Source organism: Cordyceps militaris, assembly GCF_000225605.1.
Source record: "Cordyceps militaris CM01 unplaced genomic scaffold CCM_S00003, whole genome shotgun sequence".
NCBI classification, from domain to species: domain Eukaryota; kingdom Fungi; phylum Ascomycota; class Sordariomycetes; order Hypocreales; family Cordycipitaceae; genus Cordyceps; species Cordyceps militaris.
In genome coordinates, this window is record NW_006271971.1 from 4117913 (window position 1) to 4133596 (window position 15684).

At 57.4% G+C, this 15684-nt stretch overlaps 7 protein-coding genes across 7 annotated transcripts; 5 read left to right on the forward strand and 2 right to left on the reverse strand.

Annotated features, from left to right (window-relative positions):
* Positions 1-161: 161 nt before the first annotated feature.
* On the forward strand, positions 162-1104 carry CCM_04913 (cytosolic Fe-S cluster assembling factor cfd1; the record flags this gene model as incomplete). Its single annotated transcript, XM_006670059.1, has 2 exons — positions 162-194; positions 241-1104. The coding sequence occupies 2 exons, from the start codon at positions 162-164 to the stop codon at positions 1102-1104; spliced, it is 897 nt and encodes a 298-aa protein (XP_006670122.1).
* A 1845-nt stretch (positions 1105-2949) lies between these two features.
* On the forward strand, positions 2950-4470 carry CCM_04914 (S-adenosylmethionine decarboxylase proenzyme; the record flags this gene model as incomplete). The annotated part of the gene is made up of 1 exon (XM_006670060.1): positions 2950-4470. One exon carries the CDS (start codon positions 2950-2952, stop codon positions 4468-4470), a length of 1521 nt encoding a protein of 506 aa, XP_006670123.1.
* A 588-nt stretch (positions 4471-5058) lies between these two features.
* Positions 5059-5312, forward strand: CCM_04915 (H/ACA ribonucleoprotein complex subunit 3; the record flags this gene model as incomplete). Its single annotated transcript, XM_006670061.1, has 2 exons — positions 5059-5233; positions 5296-5312. 2 exons carry the CDS (start codon positions 5059-5061, stop codon positions 5310-5312), a joined length of 192 nt encoding a protein of 63 aa, XP_006670124.1.
* A 437-nt stretch (positions 5313-5749) lies between these two features.
* On the reverse strand, positions 5750-7138 carry CCM_04916 (proteasome maturation ans ribosome synthesis protein Nop10, putative; the record flags this gene model as incomplete). Its single annotated transcript, XM_006670062.1, has 1 exon — positions 5750-7138. The coding sequence occupies one exon, from the start codon at positions 7136-7138 to the stop codon at positions 5750-5752; it is 1389 nt and encodes a 462-aa protein (XP_006670125.1).
* Positions 7139-10781: 3643 nt separating this feature from the next.
* CCM_04917 (amino acid transporter, putative) lies at positions 10782-12287 on the forward strand (the record flags this gene model as incomplete). Its single annotated transcript, XM_006670063.1, has 2 exons — positions 10782-12176; positions 12228-12287. The coding sequence occupies 2 exons, from the start codon at positions 10782-10784 to the stop codon at positions 12285-12287; spliced, it is 1455 nt and encodes a 484-aa protein (XP_006670126.1).
* A 119-nt stretch (positions 12288-12406) lies between these two features.
* Positions 12407-13684, reverse strand: CCM_04918 (galactonate dehydratase; the record flags this gene model as incomplete). The annotated part of the gene is made up of 3 exons (XM_006670064.1): positions 12407-13278; positions 13344-13453; positions 13509-13684. 3 exons carry the CDS (start codon positions 13682-13684, stop codon positions 12407-12409), a joined length of 1158 nt encoding a protein of 385 aa, XP_006670127.1.
* A 480-nt stretch (positions 13685-14164) lies between these two features.
* CCM_04919 (L-carnitine dehydratase/bile acid-inducible protein F) lies at positions 14165-15439 on the forward strand (the record flags this gene model as incomplete). Its single annotated transcript, XM_006670065.1, has 1 exon — positions 14165-15439. The coding sequence occupies one exon, from the start codon at positions 14165-14167 to the stop codon at positions 15437-15439; it is 1275 nt and encodes a 424-aa protein (XP_006670128.1).
* Between the last annotated feature and the right edge of the window lie 245 nt (positions 15440-15684).

Here is a 15684-nt window from a genome sequence, read left to right on the forward strand (position 1 = left end):
CCGTTGTCGGGCTGCGCTGCTTGCTAATCAAGCACCAACATCTTCGCCTTGCGCCGCAACTTCTACATCCTCAACAACGCCAGGGAATATTAACGCTGCGATCCTAGAATCGAGGCCACCGAACTTCCTGCATTCATCCTCAGTCATACCACAGCGCCGCCATGGGGTTGGACAATGTACAGCACATTGTGCTGGTACGTCGCCTCCTCCTCCGCTGCTACGCACTACTGACAAAAACAGGTCCTGTCCGGCAAAGGAGGCGTCGGAAAGTCCTCGGTCACGACACAGCTCGCCCTCTCGCTCGCGCTCGCCGGGCACTCGGTGGGGATCCTCGACATTGACCTGACGGGCCCCTCGATCCCGCGGATGCTCGCGATCGAGTCCTCCAAAGTGACGCAGGTGCCCGGCGGCTGGGCGCCCGTGTGCGTGCAGGCGGCCGACGCCGCGGCCGGGACCGGCAGCCTCTGCGCCATGAGCCTCGGGTTCCTGCTCCCGCAGCGCGGCGACGCCGTGGTGTGGCGCGGGCCCAAGAAGACGGCCATGATCCGGCAGTTCTTCAAGGACGTGCTGTGGCCGGCGACGGACTACCTGCTCATCGACACGCCGCCGGGCACGTCGGACGAGCACATTTCGCTCGCCGAGACGCTGCAGCGCGATGCGCGCCCGGGCCAGGTGTCGGGCGCCGTCGTGGTGACGACGCCGCAGGCCGTCGCGACGGCCGACGTGCGCAAGGAGCTCAACTTTTGCGCCAAGACGGGCATCCAGGTGCTCGGCGTCGTGGAGAACATGAGCGGCTTTGTGTGCCCGCACTGCTCCGAGTGCACCGATATATTTGGCGCCGGCGGCGGCAAGACCATGGCCGACGAGTTTCGCGTCCCCTTCCTCGGCGCCGTGCCCATGGATGCCCAGTTCATCACCTTGGTGGAGGAGGGCAGGCGGCCGCAGTATCCGGCGGGCACGCAGGTGAATGGGCGCGATATCTCGACAGAGCAGGGAAGCGGTGGCGATGCGGCGTCGTTGATGGAAAAATACAAGGACTGCTCGCTATATCATATATTCAAAGGCATAGCGGCTGGGTTGGCAGAGGGGGCGACGAGCGAATGAGAGACGACGGCGAACTGGAATATATAACATCACATATAGACGGCGGGAGTGCAGCGACAACCAATAATAATGAGACATGACATCTGACGTACTGGTATCACGCTCCAGCATGTACTACAGGGCATGTTTCTCCAAATCGCAGCATAGGCTTGTCCCTTCGCACAGACATGAGCTTGACTACGGGGTAGCCCGCCAAGATCTACATTCAAGTCGGCTCTGCTAGTTTGTTGGGTTACATTCACTGGCTCGCGTGCGACATGCCCATATGCGGCGCATGCACAGACACGGGGGCTGGGTGACGCAACTTGGCAATGAGACGCACAAAAAAAAAACAACGTCGACTTTTTGATGTTTGCAGTGAATTGACGGTTGCTGGCACTTGCCATTGCGTGATTTTTTCTTTGATAGATGGACAAAGTATGCACTCAGTCCGGCTGGCGGTGCGGCTGTGAGGCACATCAGTAAGCCTCTTCCCGAGACATTGACCCTGTCCACACACACGGCCGCATCAAATAAGTGAAGAACCTGCAGGTCGTGACTAAATTACCCGACGCCGGATGGACGTGCCGCCAATCGATGCAGTTCCAAGACATGAGCCCACTCGCACCAGATACGATGAAAGGCACAAGGAGAAAGGCCAAAAAGAAAAAAAAAAAAACCTCTGGCTGGCTGGACCTGGTCAGCTTGCAACGTTTGGCTGTGCCGTCATCAGCTCAAACCTTTTTTTTCGCCTGCTACCTGAGAGTGGAGAAGAAAAAAGTCACCACCACCACCAACGAGCCCAAAATATCAGACACACACACACAACAATCTCGTGCCTGATTTCCTGATTTCCCTTTTGCACCCAGACATTGCCGTGAAAGCAACAACACCACATACACACAAAAAATCAATACGCACACGGCACGCCTGCAGCTGCGCCGTCGTTTACGCTTTTGCTGCTTTCCTGCGGTCCTCAACTAGTTACCGTGCCTAGAAATTTTTCACACACTGCCTCGCTCCCGCCGATAGACTGCGCGTTTTGTGGCCCACCGCGGGGAAGCCAAAAATCTTTCTTCTCTGCACCATCACCTCCCTCCCCCCCCCCGTCCCCTTCTCGACGACAAGCCAGTTCTGCTTTCGAGCTTCCTTTGACCGCTTCGGCAACAAGCATTTCTTCTGCTTCGCATTGTGCAATCCAATGGTGCACGCCCATTGCTAAACATCCCCGAGCTTGCTCATCGACAAACCGACGGCCGGCACTCTTCGCCCCCCCGTCGCATCGTCCTCGACTCTACCGGTTTTTTCTGTCTGCTCTTCTATGCGTCCAGCGGACCCTCTTCGCTTCCTATTCAACAGACCATCCAAGTATGTCAATTCTCAAACTCGAACCCGCCGTATTCAATTCCCCCTCCCCGGGCTTTCTAACAGGTTGTTCCCGCGCGCAGGCCCCGATAGCACGACTCTCGGTACAAACTCTCACCGGCTGCATCACCGCCACCTTGCCCCTTCGAAAAGCAGATCGTCCTGTCTGCTAGCTCCGATACTCTCCCACAGGTATCGGACTGCAGCCTACTTGCCACAATTCTTCCCGTGAAGAGGTTCAAGCACTCCATCTTCAAACCCCCCTAACGTCCTGCCGTGACGTTTTCAATACTCTCTCTCTCCCACGACCGCATTGCTGCTGGCTCCGCCAGCGCCCGAAATTTACCACTTTCCTGTGGGCCTACTCTCTCGAACAGACGCCGCAAAGTCTGTTTGAGCGGCAGCTAGTGCTCCGCGGACTCTGCCATCTGGGCAAAGAATCTAACCACCAACGTTTACCCCCCAAGAAACCCGACCGGCCAACAGTAACCCGCCGCCATCATGGTCCAGTACTCGGTCCCGACCAACTACACCTTCTCCCCGTCTTCTGCCACCCCTCACCTCACCATCAATCACGATGTCGTTGCCGATCTAGACTCCAGCAACGCTTTTGAGGGGCCCGAGAAGCTTCTCGAGGTTTGGTTTGCGCCCAGCGCCGATGCTCTGCCCATCAATGCCTCCCCGCTCGGCCTCAAGGCTGTCAACAAGGAGACCTGGGAGTCCATGCTCGACATGGTTCACTGCAAAGTCCTCTCCGTCCTCGAGTCCGACACGGTCGACGCCTACCTTCTCTCCGAATCGAGCATGTTTGTCTTCCCCCACAAGCTGATCCTCAAGACATGCGGTACCACTACGCTTCTTCTTGGTCTCCAGCGCCTGCTTCATATTGCTGCCGTCAATGCGGGCTTCCCCTTTAGCAACGCCAGCTCGGTCGACAATATTCGCGCCGCTGCCACCCCGTACCGCGTCTTTTATAGCCGCAAGAACTTCCTCTTCCCCGACAAGCAGCGCGGTCCCCACCGCAGCTGGAAGCAGGAAGTCAAGTACCTCGACGACATGCTCAGCCACGGAAGCGCGTACATGGTTGGCAAGATGAATGGTGATCATTGGTACCTTTATCTCACTCCTCCCAACCAGGAGCTCACCCCGCCCATTACCCCTCAGTCGGAGACCCATGAGAAGGTTATTGAGGCCAATGGCAACGAACTTGGCGTTGTCGAGTCGAGCGGCGACGAAAATGTCGACGAGACCTTGGAAATTCTCATGACGGACCTTGATCCCGAGAACGCAAAGCAGTTCTTCCTTTCGCACGCGAGTGCGGTCGCTTGCGATAGGATGGCTGCTGAGAACAAGGCCTGCTGCTCAACCACCAACGGAGATGCGTCTGAGCTGCTGGACGAAGTCGATGTGTTTAGCAACGGCAGCGACTCTGACTTGCACGATGACATCAAGGCACTCAAGATTGACGAGTCCCTCACCACCGAGGGTCATGCCCTTGGCACCGTCATCTCTGAAAACTGCGGATTGGCCAACGTCTATCCCACCTCGGTCTATCCCGATGCCCGCATTGACGCCTACCTCTTTAGTCCCTGCGGATTTTCCGCCAATGGCGTCGTGCCCGCTCCCCTCAATGCGGACGGCGAGAGCAAGGCGTGCCACTACTTTACCGTGCACGTCACCCCCGAGGATGGCTTCTCCTTTGCGTCTTTTGAGACCAACGTGCCCGGCGGACAGAATGGCCGCGCCACGGCCGAAATTATCGAGCATGTAGTGGACATTTTCAAGCCCGGTCGCTTCAGCGTCACCCTCTTTGAGGCCAAGGGCCGTCGCGCCAACCCCTACGGCGCCGGCGCGGACCAGATTCGCGGCCTCGCGGGCAAGCGTCTCGCCGATCCCGTGCCCGGGTACAAGCGTGTTGATCGCATCGTGCATGACCTGGACGACTACAATCTTGTTTTCCGTTTCTTTGAAAAGGACGGCTTCAACGGGCCCAAGGGCGCTCGTGTTGGAGAGGAGGAGTAACTTGGCCTTGGGGTGGAAGGATGGACGCCGTATCTGGTCTTGGGTTTCAAGCAAGAACCAAGATCGATCTGGCACCTGAGTGACTGAATTGTTTATTTCTCCTCTCTCGGGGAGATGGGGAAGGTGATTCAGCTCTCCCAACGTTTACTTTCTTGGCTCCCGAATTTTATCATGACTTTTTTCTGGCTCGTCCAGAGCCACTCATTGGTTCGATTGCGCAGCGCAACGGCTACAGCAGCGTATTTATGTAATTCCTTCTTTTATATACGACTGCATACTAGCAACATTATCATTAGCTATTTGAATTTGACTCCATTTGGCCTTTAATTGATGTGACCTTGATTGTCGCTGTGGAGGAAGCTCGTCGTTATCGATAAGCCGCGTCGACCCACTTCTTTTCCCAAACTGTCCGTCGAAATTTCTGCCACCCATTTTTTTTTCTTTTCGAACTTTTTGGCGAGCCTATCCAACAATCTCGACAATTCCCCTTTTGCACGAGCCAATTTGTGTCTGCGGGTATCTACTTCGACCTCAATCTATTCTTACTTCCTACCTTGACCTCCTACCCTCCGCACACACCCACACACGATGCATCTCATGTACACCGTCGACGACAAGGGCAACCGCCTGTACACCCTCAAAAAGGTCGCCCAGGGACAGGTCACCAAGAGCGCGCACCCGGCGCGCTTCTCGCCCGACGACAAGTGGTCGCGCCAGCGCGTGACGCTCAAGCGTCGCTTCAACCTGCTCCTGACCCAGCAGAGTGCGTTTTTTCTTCTTACCTCCCGCGGCCGCGTTGACCGATGCTGACCACGTGCACGATAGAGGAGGAGGAGCAGTAGATTTTTTCTTGGCTATGCTCGCGAGGGGGAATGAGACTGGAATAGGAGGACGAAGCAGGATGTGAGCTAAAGGCATGAAACAAAACAAAAAATTAGCTCTCATGGATGGCGTTTTTGGGGATATTTTCTTCTTTTGATATCGGCTGCTCGGGGCGTCTGGACCCCTGAGACGTGTACATTTTTGGCGTCGTCAGGGTATTTAGCACAAACAAATGCGTAACATTCACCGTTACCGCCATGACAGAGTCCTAGAATCCATTGTGCGTAAAAATATCCGATTTCCCATCATGATGCGATTTGCTTGCAATATGCTCTATAAACAACCATTCCAGAACCCCTTTACCCTGGTAAAACTTTTCCACGTCCCGATTCATAATGCTTGATATTGTTCTCCTGTTTCTAATTCTTGTTGCTCTTGCTTCCATTATCTCCCGCATTCAACGTCTCCGGCGCGAATTAATCGTCCTGCCGGCACCGACCTTGATCTTGCCGCCGCCGGCGCGGTCTCCCGTCAAGATGCCGGGCAGAAACTCGTCATCCATGAGGTCCTTCTTCTTCTGCCTGCGCTGTGCGTCGGCGGCGCGGGAATACTCCTTCTGGTCCTCGGCAAGGACGAGGTGTGCGCCCCAGTTGTTGGCGCCGCCGGCGTGCTTGGGCAGGCGGCCGTGGGGGGTGCCGTGGACGGGCTTGGGCACGCTGTAGACGTTGCCGCGGTTGTTCCACTGGAAGGCGCGCTTGAGGTGCAGCCGGACGCGGCCCTGCTCGTCGGTCGAGGTGCTGGTGCGGAGCAGCGTCGGCTGCCCGCAGCGCGGGCAAAACTGCCGCTCCATGTCCTTGCTGACGGCGAAGCAGCCGTGGCAGCGCAGCACCCACGTCTTGAGCCGCGTGATGCGCGCAAAGGCCGGCGTCACGAGGTTCAGGTTCATCCGCAGCGCCACGTTTTGCATGGCAAAGTCGGACGTCAGGATGGCGGCTTGCAGGGTGCGCTGCGGGCTCGTCGCCGGCGTGGAGCCGTTGCCTTGGGATTTGTGCTTTTTGACGTTGGAGGGCGTGATCCAGCCGCCGTCGTCGTCGGACGCCTCGCCATCCTCCTCATCCTCCTCTTCTACCTCGTACACTACAGGTTCCTCAGCAGCGGGGGTCTCCTCTGGCTTTGTGGTCTCTTCGCTCACGGCGCCATCGACGGCTTCGGTGGCGTCCTCTGGCTTGGCGGAATCAGCAACATCCAGCTTCTCCATCGCAGCCACCGGCGCCTCCGTCTCGTCCGCAGCTACGTATCCCTGTTTCGGCGCCTCCGCAGGCTCAGCTCTTTGCGGCACCGGCGTCTCCGTCTCGTCCGCAGCTACGTCGTCCTCCTGTTTCAACGCCTCGGCGGTCTCAACTCTCTGGGGAGGCTTGCCGTTGACGCGCGTCTGGTCCGGCGTGCTGCGCAGGCGCCAGTCGCCGCCGTTGCGCTCGCACTCGAGGTCGTAGCCGAGCGCCAGGACCTCGATGTCGGGCCTGCTCAGGACGCCCAGGTCGCCCGTCTTGCGCGCAAACTCGCGGATCAGGGCAACACTCTTGGGGTGCGGTGCGCGGACCGTGACAAACGGCAGCAGCTGCGTCTCGACGCGGGTCCGCGTGGCGGCGTCGCGGATCTCGGGGAGGACGGAGGGGAGGATGTAGAGCTGCTCGGCCTGCGCGAGCAGCGCGCTGACGGTCGGGTCGTTTTTGATCAGAGGGCCCGTGTCGAGCACCAGGCTGTGGATGGGCTTGCCGGTCATTGTCGTTGTCGGCGTTGCTGTGGCGGGTGCCTCGCTTGGAGGGGTCTGTGGTGGGGTGGCCATGGTTGTCTGCGTTCTCCCAGCGGGGGTTGAACAGGGAAAAGGATGGAAAGTCGACGGTCACGTAGTTCGAGTAGAGGGGGGCAAGATGAAAAATATGCCAGGTTTGTAGGGAAAGTCACTTTGTGCACAAATCTGGCGTTTCTGGAACCTTGATGCCGCACAATGTCGATTTCGTGATAAAATGTGGTGGGGCAGAAAAAAGTTCATCGATAAGGCTTATCGCTTCGGGGTCGTCACACGTGATGCATGCGAGATGCAGAACTGGGAGCGAGCATAAGCGCATCGAATCGTCACTGCGCTTACAAATAAAAAGAAGATGTTCTTTTGTGTTTTCACTCGGCTTGTGAATTTTACGATCAAAAGAGGTCACCCGTTCTAGGTGGGTGGTGCTGCCGGTCATTGCATCCCCCAAGGCTGGGCCAGACGTCTGTAGGTGGTTCATCTGTAGCGCTGTTTGCAGATTGATTCGGACCTAGCGCAGCCGCAAATTGCAAGGCGCCTTCTGCAAGTTGTTTGGCGCATCAAAAGTACCACCGACCAGGTACAGACATTTCTAGCCGCGTAGACTAGATCATGCCACTGTCCGCTTGCGAGCATGGAGAATTGTACTCGCATTTCCAGACAAGATTTTTGGCCTGGCGCAAGGGTACGTTGCTGGCGAGCTAGATGGTTTAGCCGAAAGAGGCGGGATCCCAGGGCGCGCACTAGTTCGTGCCAAACTAATGGCTTTCTGCCTAGAAGACCCTACTCATGTCAGAGGGAACTTGGAAGTGGCTGGATAGGTGCTGACCCCTGTATGTAGACTGTGCCCGGCTAGACAAGCTATACGACATGATGATTAATGAGGTGAGGCTGAGTCGATGACTCGCGGCGCCGCGTACGAGGTACCCATACTCTATATACAAGGAGGAAATACGTTACATGCGCAATTTCGGCAGAGGGCGCCAGGTACCGTTTAGGCAAAATGGAGGAGAGAAAGTCTGGAGACCCCACAGATCATCGACGTGGAGGTCTGTCTCCAGCGTGGACAGGTGATAATAAGAAGGATGACCAGTTGCTACGTGCCAGCGGGCTTTGTTTCGTCTGTAACGCGCAAAAGAGCCCCGGATGGAGCCCGAGCGAGGAGGAAGGAAAAACGAGGCAGGAAACGAGTGCGCGACTCATGGTTGTGCAAGGTATATCCCCTGGGCTCGGTTCATAATAGCGCCTGGATGGTATTATGAAGTCTTCAAGGGGCCATGTGACCATGTGGCCGAGACATGGCAACGATTAGGAATTGCCGCATTGTGATGGGCGATGCGCGAGGATATGTTAGGTACCTAACTAGGTAGGCTCGGTCGCTGCCCTGCCAAGGCAAAGCCGCGGTGGCGCAGATGTTCCGCTGTGGAATTAGTTCCGAGTCGAGGGTTGATCCGTCTTGATGTGTCGATATGTGTCGATATGTAGGTCGATAGAGTAGTTTTGGCGCTGCCGACGAGTAGCAGAGGCTGGATGATGACATTTTCCTTGGGGAATAATTAATAATACACTACCATCTAGTCAACCAAGGCGCAGTCTTTGGCAACGACGGCGTCATCACGGTCATCAAGGCCTCTACTGTACGCCCAGCTCACCTACTACCTACCTGGCTTAGTAGTTAGGGGCCGAGCGAACCCGCAGTTGGCCGGGCGGGTCATTCTGTCAGTGACCAGGGCTCGGTCTTCCAAAAGTCTTCCACGGCGATGCTTTCCCCAGGTCGCCAGGTCGCATCGTGGAGAGAAACATGGCCTCGAGAGAATAAATCGGACCTGTTTCATGCAACCCCCTTCTTTTACAAATAAAGACGCGGCAAATGGAATATTCCATGTTCCCTCTTTGTCGAGGCAGACGACAATCCACAATCCACAGCGGAGTCGCGGGGGGGCTTACCAAGTACAGAAAAAAGTGACTCGGGCGGAGTTGAGATGCCGTGTGGCGCACACTCCAACTACACTAGTTTATTATACTCGATGACGCTTGACGGCGCGGTCCCCTTCTACCAGGCGGCGCCCTGCTTCCAAAAGTCTTCTGTGCAGGAAAAAATAGTTGGTGGCGCTGCGTGGCGGCGGGCGGGAAAGGGCACCGCGTCGCACCAAAGCCAAGTGTGTGGCCGGCGTTCCGACGCGAAAAAAGCCACAAAGTCATCTTGGCAGAACGCCGCATCGGGGAATAATCCAGTGCTAGAAACCATCTTCGGGAATCGGCTAGGCAGTGCGGCTGCCGAGAGCAATTTTTTTCATGGCGTTTCTTGCAACGTCAAAAGTTGACGATGCGACAGCAACAAGAGAGACAACTGGCCCTCACAAAAAAAAGAAACGAGGCATTTTGCAAAAACAGATTAAACTTGCAACCCCGTATCCAGTCTTTGCAACGGGCCCTCGCCCTTTTTGCCTCACGATGGTTGGACTCTCAACACTCTGGATGGCCCGGCGGCCCACACAATTGCCAACTATACTCCTCTTCCAGGTGGGCTATCAACAAGGTCATGGGCTTGAATCTTGTCCAATGCCACTTGGATAATACTAATGCCAGTTATGGAGCAAGGTGTGTGGTGCGCCGGACTTTGCTTGGGGTTTTCGGGGTGCAAGCATCCCCTCCCCCCTCTCGACCTGAGTATGCGTTACGAAAAAGTTTCCATAATTCATCCTGTGCCATCCCCTTTGTCGCGGGGAAACGACCGGAGCCAATAAAGAAAAAAGAAAAAAAAAGAATCCTCGCAAGTACCTGCAGTTGTGTGTGTGCGGGGGGAGAGGCAAGGGCGAGACAAAGCCCAGCCCAGATCCGGGGTATCTGGCTTTTTGGTTGTCGTCCAGTGGCAACAGCAAAACAAGAGCAGCTTAGCCCTTCATACCTTGTTCTCGGCGCGAAACTTTTGTTTTTCTCGCTGAGACAAGTAGGGCCGCAAGCGCCCGGCCCCAAAGACCCGTCATTGCTCATTGCTCAACGCTAAGAGAACGCCGCAGTATGCGAATCATGCAAACGTTATCCGGAAGCAAGAATGGGCAACAGAATCGGATGATTGAGCAGTAGAAAGAAGGAGACAAGAAGAAAAAATATTCAATAGATAACTGCAGTTCCAGTCTTGCTGATAACGCAGTGCTCCAACCTGGCCCACCCATCAATATCACCTAGTGTCCAGGTTATTAGGGCTTCTCTCATCTATTTTTTTTTAACCTTTGCTTATTTATTTTGCATTTCCAGTCTTGTAAAGTACAATTCTTCCTTCTTCTCACTTGCTTCGCGCTAGCCATTACTTTTCTGCACACACCACACTACTTGGTACACCTTGACACCTCACCACCCCCCCCCTCCCCACTCTAGAATATTGTTGGCGTGAAGCATCTGCTCTTCCCCAAACTATTCAAGACCAAGGCCGGTCTGTTTAAATACGACACTTGGTCCCCCATTGTCTGCTCGACCCTCCCCCGCACTCTTTCGTCTTTCCCATCTTCCATTCTTCCTTTCTACCTTCCTTGCTCCCTTTACCTGGTTCCGTGTCAGCCTTATACCAACCACACCTCACCAAGTTCCCCCCAGACCTTTTCGGTATCCTTGATACACAAAGCCTTCCTTACACAGTCTTTCTACAGACATACTCACTTGCTTTGCTGTCACACGTTCCATCATGGCAGGCACCCCGGAGAAGCAACACGGCGCCGCCCTGGACCGGTCCATGTCCAAGAAGCAGCCCGACTCGTCGCAGGACAACAGCGTCATGGCCGACGAGCAGTACGGCGAGGTGGCCGAGTACGACGAGACGACGCCGTCGCGGGCGGACCTGGAGAAGCAAAAGACGGCGCAGGGCAGCGCGCACTTTCACCGCCTCGGGTGGAAGCGGCTGACCATTATCCTCATCGTCGAGGCCATTGCGCTCGGCTCCCTCAGCCTGCCCAAGGCCTTTGCCACGCTCGGCATGGTCGCCGGCACCATCGTCTCCGTCGGCCTCGGGCTGCTCGCCATCTACACGTCCGACGTTGTCGGCCAGGTCAAGATCAAGTTCCCCGACGCCGCACACTACGCCGACGCCGGCCGCCTCGTCGCCGGCCGCTTCGGCTACGAGCTCGTCGGCGCCATGTTTGTCCTGCAGCTCGTCCTGCTCGTCGGCTCCCACTGCCTCACCGGCACCATTGCCTTTGGCAACATTGTCGACATTGCAAAGACGGGCACCTGCTCCCTCGTCTTTGGCGGCGTGTCCGCTATCATCCTGCTCATCCTCGCTATTCCCCCGTCGTTTGCCGAGGTCGCGATTCTCGGGTATATTGACTTTGTATCCATTGTCGCCGCCATCGGGCTCACCATCATCGCCACCGGCGTCCAGGCCGCCAAGTCGCCCGGCCTGGCCAACGTGCCCTGGTCCGCCTGGCCCAAGGAGGGGCTGAGCTTCGCCGACGCCTTCATCTCCATCACCAACATTGTCTTTGCCTACTCCTTCTCCATCTGCCAGTTCTCCTTCATGGACGAGATGCACACGCCCAAGGACTATAAAAAGTCCATCTGGGCCCTGGGTCTGATTGAGATTAGCATCTACACGCTGACCGGTGCCCTGATCTACGCCTTTGTCGGCCCCGACGTCAAGTCCCCCGCTCTGCTGTCCGCCGGCGACACCGTATCGCGTATTGCCTTTGGCATTGCTCTCCCCGTCATCTTCATCTCCGGATCCATCAACACCACCGTCGTTGGACGCTACATCCACGGCCGCGTCTACAAAGACTCCGTCACCCGCTACATCAACACGGCCAAGGGCTGGACCTCTTGGCTGATTCTCATCACCGTCGTCACCGTCATTGCCTTTATCATCGCCGAGTCCATTCCCTTCTTTTCCGATCTGCTGTCGATTTCTTCGTCCCTCTTCGTCTCGGGCTTCACCTACTACTTCCCTCCCATCATGTGGGTGCTGCTCATCAAGGAAGGCCCGGTCTGGGCTCCCCACAACCGCGTCAAGGCCGTGCTCAACTTGATAGCCTTTGTTGTTGGCATTGTCGTCCTCGTCGGCGGCACGTACTCGAGCATCGTTGACATTGTAAGTCCACTCAGTCTCACCGCTCTGAAAGCAAGCACTAATTCGTTCTAGATGAAAAACTACAAAGAAGGCACCGTCGGAAGTGTATTCACCTGCGCACCCATTGGGTAAGCGAAGCGAGCATCTTATGAACTGCACGAGGTCGAACATGTACATTTTTATTTTAGCGATGACAACGTGCTTTTTTTTATTATTAGACAATTGATTATACTTATACCCCACAATGACTGCTACCACTCGCGAAGCTCACCTCCAGGCCCTGTGAAGCCAGGCGAGACCCATGGCTCGGCATTCTTGCTGGCTTCAATGACGCGCTCCTCGTCCACCTCGATGCCGAGCCCCGGTCCCGTCATCAAATCCACAAACCCATTTTCCACGGTCCAAATCTCGGGGTTCTTGATATAGCTCAGCAAGTCATACCCCCCGACATTGTAGTGTATGCCCAGACTCATCTCCTGAATGGCGAAATTCGGCATCGCCGCGTCCACCTGCAGACACGCGGCCAGGGCGATTGGACCGAGCGGACAGTGCGGCGCCAGCGGCACGTCGTACGCCTCGGCCATGGCGGCGATGCGGCGCAGCTCCGAGATGCCGCCGACGTGGCAGACGTCGGGCTGCAGCACGTCGACGCACCCGCCGGCGGCGGCGGCGTCGAGGAACGGCTTCATGTCCCAGCGCGAGTGCAGGCGCTCGCCGAGCGCAATCGGGATCGAGGTGCGCGCCGCCAGCGCGCGCACGCCCTCGACGTGCTCCGCCAGCAGCGGCTCCTCGATGAACAGCGGCCGCAGCGGCGCCAGCGCCGCCGCGAGCTGCTTCGCCATCGGCCGGTGCGCGCGCCCGTGGAAGTCGACGGCCACGTCGAGGCCCAGCGCGCGCACCGCCGCCACACGCGCCACGCAGCCGTCCAGCGCCGACGGCGAGTCCAGCCACCCGAGGTCCGCCGTCGCGTTCATCTTGACCGCCGTGAAGCCCTGGGCCTGCCGGGCGAGCGCGGCCGAGGAGACGGCGGCGGGACGGTCGCCGCCGATCCATGCGTATACTTTCAGCTTGGTGCGCAGTTTGCCGCCGAGGAGCTCGTAGATGGGCACGCCGAGTCTGCGGGCTGGCCCGGGAAAAAGGGTCAGGAGGGTGGTGGTGGTGGTGTGATATGAAGAGCTGGTGACGTACCTTTGAGGTCCCAGAGGGCAATGTCCAATCCGGAGAGCGCACTCATGAGTACCGGCCCTCCGCGGTAAAATGATTTACGCCATGAAAGCTGCCATATCTGCTCAATGTCACTGCGACGGGTATTAGTGTCGTGATTCCTGACGAGGAGGGTGACCGAGAGCATACTTTGCTTCCAGTCCGACATATTGATCGCGCCAGGCATCAAGACATCCCTCGACCGCCTGGGTATGGCCCTTCAGAGACGCTTCCCCCCAGCCGACGTTGCCCGCATCGTCGGTGATTTTGACAAAGAGCCAGCGTGGGGGTACCCTGTAGTACTTGATGTCTGCAATCTTGCCCATTGTGAAGCCGGTAGAGCACTGATAGGGGAGTTGTGTAATTTCAGCGGTAACAATAGCGATGAGATCAAGGTATATGATGATGTGAACACTAAATCAAGGAGATATTTTTGATACGTGGTAGTGACGAAGATGTCCCCCACGTAGATGGTCGATGGTGTCGTTGCCCCCATTTATCCCCGATTTCGGACATTGTGACATTGGCAGCGATGGAGCTTCATTGCTTCATACACACCGAAACTCAGTGGTTTATTGAAAGCAATATACTAGAGAAATTAGTAACACCTTATAGCCTTCTCGGGCTCTCGCCTTTACATCTATGTATGGCTCACGCCCCACTCCCATTGCAGACCTCGGCAACTGGAGTAAGGTAACTAGAGTCGACAGCGTCTTGTACTTACATTGCTTGGTGAGCCTTTATCTCTACAAGTCTTCCCACAAATTGGTGATATTCTTTGTGAGACTACAAGTGTTGTAAAAGCCATGTCTCTGCGAACGCGAATGCTGAGGCCGTCAGCCACCGCCGTCGCGCGAGCGCCCATCTCAAGAAGCCGCACCCACGCATCGCAGACGCAGCAGCGATGCACCTCCTCGTCGAAGCAGCTTCCGCTCAGCGGCGTGACCGTCGTGAGCCTCGAGCAAGCCATCGCCGCGCCCTTTTGCACGCGGCAGCTCGCGGACCAGGGCGCGCGCGTCATCAAGATTGAGCGGCCCGGCGTCGGCGACTTTGCGCGGCACTACGACGCGCGCGTCCGCGGCCTCTCGTCGCACTTTCTCTGGACGAACCGGTCCAAGGAGAGCCTGGCGCTGGACCTCAAGCGCCCGCGCGACCTCGCGGCCGCCCGGACCATTATCCAGCGCGCCGACGTGCTGGTGCAGAACCTCGCGCCCGGCGCGGCGGCCCGCCTGGGGCTCTCGCACCAGGCCCTGCGCGACGCGCACCCGCGCCTGATTGTCTGCGACATCTCCGGGTACGGCGCGCACGGGCCGTACCGGGACAAGAAGGCGTACGACCTGCTGATCCAGAGCGAGGCGGGCTTCGTATCGGTGACGGGCGGGCCGGACGCGCCGGCCAAGGCGGGCATCTCCATCGCCGACATCGCCGCCGGCATGTACGCGTACAGCAGCATCCTGGCCGCGCTCATCGAGCGCGGCCGCACGGGCTGCGGCCGGCGCATCGACATTTCCATGCTGGAGAGCATGGTCGAGTGGATGGGCTTTCCGCTGTACTACGCCATGGACGGGCAGCCGCTCGTGCCGCGCACGGGGCTGACGCACGCGACCGTGTACCCGTACGGGCCGTTTGCCACGGCGGGCGGCGGCGGCGCGGCCGTGCTGTTTGGCGTGCAGAATGAGCGCGAGTGGCTGCTGCTCTGCCGCGACGTGCTCGGCGACGAGGCCGTGGCCACGGACGCGCGCTTCGGCAGCAACGCGCTGCGCAGCGAGAACCGCGAGCCGCTGCGGGCCATCATCTGTGACAAGTTTGCGGGGTTGCCGGCGTCAGAGGTGCTGGAGAGGCTGGATGCGGCGGGCATCGCCAACGCCAAGGTGAATGACATGCATGACGTCTGGGAGCATCCGCAGCTGCGCGCAAGAGGCAGATGGGCGGAGATGGACACGCCGGCTGGGCGGGTGCCGACGTTGTTGCCGCCGGGGATAGACGACCCAGATGGGACGAGGTTGGATGCGGTGCCGGCCGTGGGACAGCATAACGAGAGCTTGTTTGCCGAGTTTGGTATCGTGCGAGAAGATGAATAGGCTGGAATTATACAAGAAGGCCCAACGTCGCTTGATGAATATGTCATACAAATCCTGACTTCGTAATTGGACAGGATTAGCATGTACATTTCCACGGCGTTTGCTCCAAACCCCTTCCCCCTAATACTAAGAATGAAGACAGCAATCGAGGCGCATATACTACCGGCCTGCCATATTCAAAAGTTTCACTAGTACTGCCCCAATCCCATCAAAAGTGACCGACAGGGCAATTTCCACTTGGAGGT